General features: G+C 35.4%; 1 protein-coding gene across 1 annotated transcript in view; it reads left to right on the top strand.

Annotated features, from left to right (window-relative positions):
- Nucleotides 1-5,699: 5,699 nt before the first annotated feature.
- Nucleotides 5,700-10,289, top strand: part of LOC107083356 (extracellular calcium-sensing receptor-like) — a 6,650-nt gene continuing 2,060 nt past the window's right edge. Inside the window, exons 1-8 of the mRNA XM_015372504.1 lie at nt 5,700-5,842; nt 6,055-6,349; nt 6,458-6,544; nt 6,741-7,010; nt 7,286-7,486; nt 7,580-7,846; nt 9,398-9,625; nt 9,711-9,834. Of these exons, the coding sequence (XP_015227990.1) occupies nt 5,733-5,842; nt 6,055-6,349; nt 6,458-6,544; nt 6,741-7,010; nt 7,286-7,486; nt 7,580-7,846; nt 9,398-9,625; nt 9,711-9,834 (1,582 nt within the window). The 5' untranslated portion in view covers nt 5,700-5,732. The remainder of the gene's footprint in view (nt 5,843-6,054; nt 6,350-6,457; nt 6,545-6,740; nt 7,011-7,285; nt 7,487-7,579; nt 7,847-9,397; nt 9,626-9,710; nt 9,835-10,289) is intronic.

Below are 10,289 nucleotides of genomic sequence, written 5' to 3'. Positions count from 1 at the left end.
CATTGCTTAAAAAAAAACTATTCATGGAGCAGATTTTCCCTTGATGTGGTTTGGATATTAGGAGGACACACAAACTCAGCTTTTACAAAATGTTTGGTGAATTGAACCCGAAATATTATAGGCTAAATCCTGATTGGGATATTAGAATTAGCATCATCTTACATTTAATATGTAATTTCCATACTCCAAAATCTCCAGAGTTTACATATGTTAACAGAGAAAACAGAGGAAATACAATTAAGAATAAAATGCATTCTTTTTGCATTTGCAACACGTATCAAAATATATTTTTAATGAAATACACACAGTAGAACACACATTATATTTTATGAAATTAAATAAAAATATAAAGTTTTGTACTGTTACATTTTATACATCGTGCAAAAAACTAAAATAAATAATTTTTCTTCAAACCTTCAATAAAGAAAAGATTGAATAAAAGTATTAAATAATTGATAGCTGTTGGGTCTTTTAATCATAGTGATTACCATTATAGTTTATTTTGGTGTTAAAGACCATGTCAGTAATGACATAATAGTACATATGCATATAAATGTTTGCCTTCTTGCATGAGTAATATAAGGAGGACTAGAAATATGGGAGGTTTGCTTCACACGTTTACTCTTGATTTACCTTTTGATATCTGTTGCCTCATATATATATTTTTTCTTCTTGTAGACTACAAAGGTTTGATCTTAATGAAATGCCTAGGCCAGGTGATGTGGTCCTAGGTGGGCTATTTGAGGTCCACTAGACTTCTATATTTCCTGAAATCACATATACATCAGAACCAGAACAACCAACCTGTAAAGGGTATTTCACATTGAATACAATAAATTATTATTATTTTTAGTTCAATCTGAAAAACTCACACGAAGAGAAAGGACGATTAGGAGAAATGTATTGATACAATTACTTTGTCTTTGGCGCTCAGACCTTGGCAGGAAACATAGCACTTAATTTTGATAGATATGCATGAACAGGAGCAAAGACTAGGGCTATTTCCCCCCAGGACTGAAACTGGTGGTGGGATGGATAGATGAAGTTGGTCAGTCTGTAGAATGCTGATTAGTGAGACGGTATGCTGAGCTTTAAGGGAAGATCAAGTGGATTGCGTCGGCTGATACTAGAGCTTCACTCAGGGACCTGGAAGATGGAAGTCCAGTTGGATAACACAGGTTAAGAGAACCTGTCCATGATGAGCAAGTATGAAGCGACAGTGGAGAGGAAAAACTCCCCAATGGGAAGTAACCTCTGGCAGAACCAGGTTCAACATGGTGGTCTTCTGCCGGACCGGTTGAGATGAGACAGGAAACGCAGTAAGAGTCCAGGAGGAATGACACTCTGATGAAGCTTTAGCTACGAAGTTGGAGGAGAGGCTGGAGGTGGGTTGAAACGCCTGCGCACACGAGCATACAAATGGATCAGAGGACTTTTAAGATGAATTTTGGATGCGGATAGGCTTTTGATGATGATTACAGATTCTATGTTGCCCAGTCTTTTCAATAATAACTTTCAAAAACTGGGGTAGCTTGTCTGGCATATCTTAAGGTTTTGCCTTAGGATAGCAAACCAGCTGGACTGAAGAGAATTATAAATTTAATTGTTGTCCACAGCTCACATTGTCATTGTGTTTGCCCATGAGATTCACACCTTTATGCTGATAGAAGAGGTAAGAATCAAAGCATAAGCTGTGAGTATATATGTATATGTATGCTTGTGTGTATATAACATATAATTAAATAACTTCAAAAGTTCTGGGAATTTTGACCTATCATAGCAGCAATCCCATTGTACCAGCCAATAATGCAGAGCTAAGCTTCCTGTTTTTAGTGTCACTTAAATTGTCCTTCCTTTGTTCTCTGCTTTTCATTGGATGTCCCAGGCTGTAGATATGTCAGCTGAGGCAAGTAGTATTTGGGATAAGCTTTGTGTTTTGTGTCTCATGCATACTGGTTAAAACCACGGTGGTTCGGGCTGTGTTTAAAGCTTCCAAACCAGCAGGTGGAGCAGTGTTAAAAAGGTTTGGTCCAACACAACAAAGAAGAACCGTTTTTGTTCCCACTTGCATTCAAGCCCTAGTCTGCACTGTGTGTACCAATTCTGCTTCACCGATGCCGCATAAAAACACACATTACCAAAATGACACAATAGTTTATGAATGTGAAATTGGTTCAACTTATGGATTTGCTGTTTTACTTTGCTACATTGGCTTATTAGCTTTTATCAGCTTTATGTCAGCATTCTTAGCAAGAAATCTTCAGAGAGAAATAAAAAAAACGCATTAATGGGTCATGGAACCACAAAATATTAAACTGTCCATGCCAAACAATTAAAGATTGTGGAAATGATATTATTCACTTATGTTTCTCTCTTTGGGGTATTTCATTATACACTCACTTTTTATCTCCTGAGTGTATTTCCCCAGTGTGCAACTCTGAAGTTTGGTTGTTCTGTCAATAAAATCTAATAGAGGGATAAAAAATCTAGCTAAAATCATCTCTTCTTGCATGTACAACAGCACTAAATGGAAAAAAAGTTTGATTTAAAACATTTTAATTGATTTATGAAAACTAAATGGAAAATAGAGTGAAGTGGCCACACATATTATCCTCAAGGGTAGGTTTGAGACATAAAATATCACCCAAACATAATCTGATTCAGTTCTGTTCAGGATTTCACATAAAACCTTGAATCTAAAGCACCGAAAGGCTTTGAAAATGCAATGGATTTATTTTTTTTACTGCCATTTCTGAATTTGCTCCTGCGAAATTAGAGTTATAAAGCATACAATTTTATACCATAATCTTACTCTGAAATTACCCACAGACCATGTTTAAAATTTTTTTTCTTGCCTGAATTCTTATAATAAAAGAATGTTGTAATAAAAAGGGGAAAAATCAGTTCTGCTGTTCAATAAAGTTTTTCATGCTAGAAGACTTTCATCGAGTTCTAATTCCAAAGTCAATCTACTACTGTTTGATGAATGAATTCTCTCTTGAAGAAAGTTGCAGCCCTGCATTTATTGTGGCTTGATTACTCACCTGGTTTAAGGTAGCTACCCCTGTGGAACCCTACCATTTCTTGACAGGTAACCTCTCTGTTTCTCTTTTGTTGTCTTGTTTTGGCAAGTCAAGTTAAGAGATGTTGGAGGGTTGATTGTACTCTAAACTTTTTTCCGTTGGGCAGATGGCATTTTTGTTTGTAGCGTGAAATTCGGGAGCTGGGTGCAGAAATAGCTGCATCCAGCCAAACTTTCTTTTTGAGGAAAGACTTTGTTGATCTGATGAGATAGCTTAGTAACTCGTACTACACTGTGGCTGATGTAAGTGTACACACTGATTTTACTGATGTGGGTTATTCGCTATGCCAACACTGCCCTCATTTTGAGCCCAATAAATATGCAAACAAACATCACATTTCTTGCAAGTGTGGAGGCAGACTTCTAAGAGTTACTCTGTATCTTCTGTATTGTCTATCTTTGTTGTTTCGTTTTGTTTTCTCTATTTTCATGTACTCTTTCCTTTCTCTCTCTTTAAATCCCCTCTTAGTTTTTATCCACTCTTTCTTTCTCACCTTCCTTTCCATCTCCATGTCAGTTGTATATTTCTTAATCATTTTAAGTAAAGTTTCGTATCAGAGGTCCAAGTGGAACCTTTTAGCTACAGCATAATGGTCTGCTTGTGAAAGCGAATCTGTTGGGCTTTCATGTAGCTCTGAGACTTACTGTAGATTCCCAGAGGTTTATTGGCAAAACAGGACACCAAAAAAATAAAAAAAATAACATGCAAACAAACAACCTAATTAATTAAATATTTAAACTTATTCAAGCAGTTCCTTCCCCTAAACTTACATTCAGAAATTCTTTTAAGTATCTGAAAACGTATTAATATGTGATTCACTTTTTGTCAGATCGATTATATTTATATATTTATAATATTATATTTTATTGCTATTTTATGTGATAACCAAATTCTTAGCAGTAGCATTTTTTGAAGTGAACCGAGAAATAGAAATATATCACAAATCAGTATTTACAAATTATCAATGGTGTCCAGCTCTGTCTAATTTAATTCAAGATAGCTCTTCTGTAAAGGTCACCAGGATTTTTTAGAGTATACTCATGAACAAAGACCCTCATGTAGACCAAGTAACATGGTAGACATGAATGAGGATGGGTAGAACTTTTAAGTAGGGTTATGTTCTTAAACAATATCTCAAGTGTTGAACTCTGGAGCACTCTTCAATCTGTCATCTGAAAATGGAAATATAAGATATGTCTATCTTAAAGATAGACAGCAAGCTTCTATGAAACAGTGTCTTATATTTGTACATATGTATTAATTGGTTTTATTTTTTGTAACCAGGTTGCAGTGTATTGCAGATCTCTGCTCAGGTCCCCCTTGAAAATGAGACCCAGATCTCAATGGGGTTTACCTGGTTAAATAAAGAAAAAGAAAAATGAAAGCCCAACCTCAAGCCTACGCAAACAAAAATATCAATCTAAACTGGCAAGGAGATGATTTACAAAAAAACCACAAAGCAGCAACCCTGAAGAAGCTATAATGCTCCACAGCTTGTGCGGGGGAATAGGTTCACATGACAACTCTTCAAGAACACAAACCATATAAAGGGCAGGGTTAGGGTTAGCAGATATAAAGAAAAAGTTTGCTCAGAAGACACCAGTATTTATATTTACCTTCATGAAAAATGCTGCTTGAGGATGAAAACTATTGCTCTCACCCTGACCACATCATCCCTACAGGAAAACAGAACTTTAGAAAAATTAGAGACCCTTGCCAAAAAGATAAAAACGAGACCTTAATAAAAGAAACAGGGAAACCTGCTAGCTAAAAAAGTACTCAGTTTGCAACAGATGTTTTTTTTTTCAGTTACAGTCTAGCCTTGATTACAGTTACTAAGGTCTACAGTAATCCTTGAAAATATTTTTTAACAGGCACTTAAAATCTTAACCTATCAAACGGAGATTGAGCATTTTGGAAAAAAAAAGAAAAAATTCTCTACATGGGCAAATCTTTTTCACTGGAGTTTTGACTGTTTTTCGCTATTCAAATTTACTGTATGCCAGAAATCATATTTTTATTTGTATTAAATATTTGCAAGACAATGTATAATTTTCCTTTTATGTCACAATTATGCACCACGTTGTATTGTTCTACCTGACAAAATCCCAATAGATAAATCAAAGATTGTGGATGTGATTCAATACAAGGCAAAAAAATTCAAGGGAGATGGATACTTTTGCAAAAAAAAAAAAAACAGTATACTAACAGAGATACCTCTGTCCTTGCATAACTGATGATGCAAAAAGGTTACATCAAAATAAAAAACTGTAATAAAAAATGGGTCAATGGAGCAAAGAAAAACAATTCAGGAATATATAATAAAAAAATAATAAATTCTGTCAATTACACGTAGTTCATGTCTCTCCAGTTTTCCTACTATTCTTGACATGTGTTATGTCCTGCCCCTTTATTCCTCATTGGTGCTATAAACATTGAAGTGAATCATGCAAAAGAGATGGCACCACCTGCCATATTAAATGAAGCATCTTTGTATTGAGAACAAAAAGATGTGAAGGGATGAGGGTAATAATGGGGGCTCTTCTGAACATATATCCACTCTTGACTATCTACTTTATGGTCTTGTGTTGTGTTACTTTTTCTCTTCCTTCAACATGTAATTCAAGGAGAAAGTTTAACTTAAATGAAATGCACAAGTTTGGGGATGTGGTTCTAGGTGGGCTTTTTGAGGTCCATTACACCTCTGTCTTCCCCAAACTGACTTTTACATCAGAGCCACAGCAGCCCGTCTGCAAAGGGTAAGTATCCCACATGCTACACGTTGAGGACAATGGTGCTTCATTCTACTGAATAAAGGATTAAACTCTCTTGTAAAGAGCTTTTTAAATATGTTAGTAAAAAACTTAAAACATAAACAGAAAACTGTAAGCTGGTTTGGTTATTTCTTAAGTATTGCATGGTCTTTTGATGCATTGTTTTAAACCTCATGGCTATACTCTGTGTCCTACAGCTTTGACACTTTAGGCTTCAGGCATGCAATGACCATGGCTTTTGCTGTCGATGAGATCAACAAGAATTCCAAAATTCTTCCAAACTTGACCCTGGGATACAGCCTCTATGATAACTGTGGGGCACTTGCTATTGGATTGAGTGGTGCCTTATCTCTAGCCAGCGGCCAAGAGGAACAGTTTCTGCTTAAGGAGAACTGCTCTGGAAGCCCTCCTGTAGTGGGGATTGTTGGTGATCATTATTCAACTTTTTCTATTGCCTCAGCCAATGTTCTAGGTTTATACAAGATGCCTATTGTAAGTGTTGCTATGTTTTTTTTTTGTGTGTGTTATTGCATTTTTATAAGAACTTTATGTTAAAATAGTCTGTGTCTGATTCCATTGAAACAACTTGTCTTTTCTTAGGTGAGTTATTTTGCCACATGTTCCTGTCTTAGTGATCGGCAGCGTTTTGCCACCTTCTTTAGAACAATCCCAAGTGATGCTTTCCAGGTGATCCTAATTCCCAATTTAAGAACATATTTTCTATCTATGACAGCTGGATAAGAAAAGAATATCTGTTCCTATGCTGTTTGTATACTTACAATTTTATTTCCAGCTGTATGCATGATTAATGTGACAACATATAATTTCAGTTCTAGGTTAAAAAATTCGAAACACGTTTTCTAACTCCCTTACCTTATTCTAGGTTCGTGCCATGATTCAAATTCTAAAATATTTTGGTTGGACATGGTTTGGCTTGTTGGTGACTGATGATGACTATGGACTTCATGTGGCTCAGTCCTTTCAGTCTGACCTGGCTGAATCTGGCAAAAGTTGCCTGGCCTATCTTGAGGTTTTGCCTTGGGACACTAACCCAAATGAGCTCAGGAGGATTGTAAACTTGATAAAGACATCAACAGCTCGTGTTGTCATTGTTTTTGCACATGAAATTCACATGATACAACTAATGAAAGAGGTGAATATTTAAGTGTTGTTTAAGTTTAAACTCCAACATGGTTTATCTCTATGAGTTGCATTATTCCTTATAAAAATGTAACAATAAGATTTTCTCAACTAATACTTGATAGCGTTCAAAGAGAAGTAAGATACGAAGTTCCTTGCTGCAAACATTGATTTGCCTCAAAATATTGTCATCAGATATTAGAGGAAATACACACATCCGTCTATAAAATTATTACTCGGACTAATAAGAATGTGGATATTTCAACTGATACATATTTATTATATCAGGTGGCACAGCAGAATGTAACCGGTCGGCAATGGATTGCCAGTGAAGCCTGGACAACAGCATCCGTTCTCCAGACACGAGAACTCGCACCATACCTAAGAGGTACGCTGGGCATTGCAATACGGCGTGGAGAAATACCAGGGCTTAAGGACTTTTTGTTAAAGATACGCCCTGACACAAATGACAACAATGGAAATAACTTGGTATCATTCCTTTCTTGAAAATGCCTCCACAGTAATGCCATTAGATTAATATCAAGGTGAACATATTTTTATATATTTCTGAATGTGGTCCAGGTGAAGCAGTTCTGGGAGCACACATTTAAGTGCAAATTCAAGCCCTCTGATTGGAACGACAAGGAAACTGCATGCACTGGTAATGAAAACATTGAACTGGCAGAGACAGAGTTTTTGGATGTTTCAAACCTCAGACCTGACTACAATGTTTACAAGGCTGTCTATGCTCTGGCTTATGCCCTTGATGACATGCTGCAGTGCGAGCCAGGAAAAGGACCTTTTAATGGACATAGTTGTGCCAGTTTACAGGCTGTGGAGCCGTGGCAGGTATGATCAGATATGTGTAAATGTTTTTTAAGAACAGCTACTGTGCTTGGATGATTTCATTTGCATAAAAACTCAATTATAAAAGGCAAAGTATTCTTTAGCAGTTTATTGTAAAGGTTTGACAGGCATGGCTTACAACAAAGGGTATCATTTTTTTTTTGTCATTTGCACCCAACATAGGTTAGTTTGCTCTTCTATTTAAATAGGAGCAACTATCTTTTTGCACTGTATAAGTACAACATTGTTGTGCAAAAGTAAAAATTGTAGACAATATAACAGGTTGATGATGTTGATTTTATTCAAATATTTCCATATTGTGCCTAGTTTAATTTAATAACTGTTTTTGCAGATTTCGGACTACATTTGGCCATCTCTAACTTGAAATTCATAAAAAAAAAAAAAATTGAGTTTTATTTCACTGGTAATATATTCTTTAATACAGTATATAGTATATTACTTATCTTTTATACTTTGGCCCAGTTTAATGTGGGATTCTGCTTTGTTGTTTTTTTTTGTGATGGCTAGACAAAAGTGCAAAACGCCAGTCTGTCCCACATAAATCGGGGCATCTGGTCACCTTAGACTTGAGATCCTCTTCAGTAGTCAAAGTAAATTATAGAAATTATTTGAATATTGTCCTTATTTCGAAAAAAAATATGCATATAGATAAATTAAAGACTGCCACTATATGGTGTGTTCACTTTCATAATATCCCCATTTAGGTAGGTTGAAAAGTTTGGTAATGACTACTTTAGGTAGTTTGATTTTTAAAGGACCATTGCAGTCAGCAAATAATAATCAAGAGGTCATAATTTATACCTAAAACTAATACGTTTGCGGTGGTTGAATGAATTTAGCGTTAATGAGTGAAAAAATAAAAAAAACAATTTTCGTCGCAATCACGGAGTCTAGGAATGGTCATTACATGGCTTTACAAGCAAAATCAGTGGGAACTACTAGACACCCCTACAATCAACAATAATTATTTTTAAATTTCGAGAGGACTTCACCATTAGAATTTGCGAGAGCTATAGTTAAACTGACAACACCCACGTGCATGGCAGTTGGATGTTGTTGGTAAAAGTGAAAAAGGGAGGATTTGCCATTGAACTTCTGGCCAGAGAAAAAAACACCTTATATGTAGCCAACATTTTGAAGAAGAATGCTTTCAAGATGACTTGGATAATGGCACGTTGTGATAAACACCAGATACAGCACTGGGACTTGATCAACAGCCGATACCGCACCGTGATGTCACAAAAAAGGTGGCAATAGTGTTATTTTACAAACGTGTGGGTCCAGTAAAGCACATTCAAATGAAAATTACTGTAGTCTTAATTGAAAACACTTATTTATTGAACAGTATGTAATAATTTCATATTTAAAGTACCTTCAGAAGTTTGAATTTTTGAATATGACCGAACATCTCCTTTAAAGACATAATTAATATGATAAATAACATAAAAGTATTTAATGGTAAGCAATTGACAAGCTTTAGTTAAGTCTAAGTCTGTCATTAATTACTTAATTAAGTCTTTTCTCCATTTGTAGGTTTTACATTACTTGCAAAAAGTCAACTTTTCTACTAACTTTGGGGATCAAGTGTCTTTTGACGAGAACGGTGATGCCCTACCAATATATGATGTCATGAATTGGCAACAACTGCCTGATGGCAAAACAGGAACTCAAAATGTTGGTGAAGTAAAAAAGTCAATCTCTGGGGGGGAAGAACTCACATTGGACGAGAACAACATCTTCTGGAACACAGATTCAAATAAGGTATTTTCTTTTTGCAAACCTCCTCTATGTGGAATTTATATCAAGCATTGTAAATAACAATATTTTTCCTTTCAAATGTTTCCAGCCAATGCGATCAGTTTGCAGTGAAAGTTGCCCTCCAGGAACTCGTATGGCCAGAGAAAAGAATCAACCTGAATGCTGTTTCACCTGTGTATCCTGCTCAGGGGGAAAGATTAGTAATAAGACCAGTAGGTGATAATGCTTTATATATATATATATATATATATGTATATATATACGTATATATATGTATGTGTGTGTGTGTGTGTTATCCGGGTATTTTATCACATAAATAGTCATATTTAATACATCTGAATAGCTTTGAAATTTTCAGTGATTCAGTTTACTAAGTGAAACACGATGTATTGATCATTTAAACAAAAACTGATGTTTTCCATCCTTAATCTCTGTTTATTATGATAGAAAATGAGTGAAACATTACATCAGATGACTAGAAAATATATTTTTAATGAATGGAATGTGAACCTAATATAAATTATGTAGATGACCTTTTAAACACAACATATCGTGCTTTTAAATACTTTATTTTCCAATTCAAATATTTTATTGTAGCCTCCCAAACACCTTCTTCAACCATTTTTTTGCCCCACAGCAGCGGGTTTATCAACAGCAGACTTCTTCT

This window comes from Cyprinodon variegatus, unplaced genomic scaffold (assembly GCF_000732505.1).
Source record: "Cyprinodon variegatus isolate N-32 unplaced genomic scaffold, C_variegatus-1.0 Scaffold4, whole genome shotgun sequence".
Classification (NCBI taxonomy): domain Eukaryota; kingdom Metazoa; phylum Chordata; class Actinopteri; order Cyprinodontiformes; family Cyprinodontidae; genus Cyprinodon; species Cyprinodon variegatus.
The sequence above is the reverse complement of the archived record's forward strand: the minus strand, read 5'-3'. Positions and strand labels throughout refer to the sequence as shown.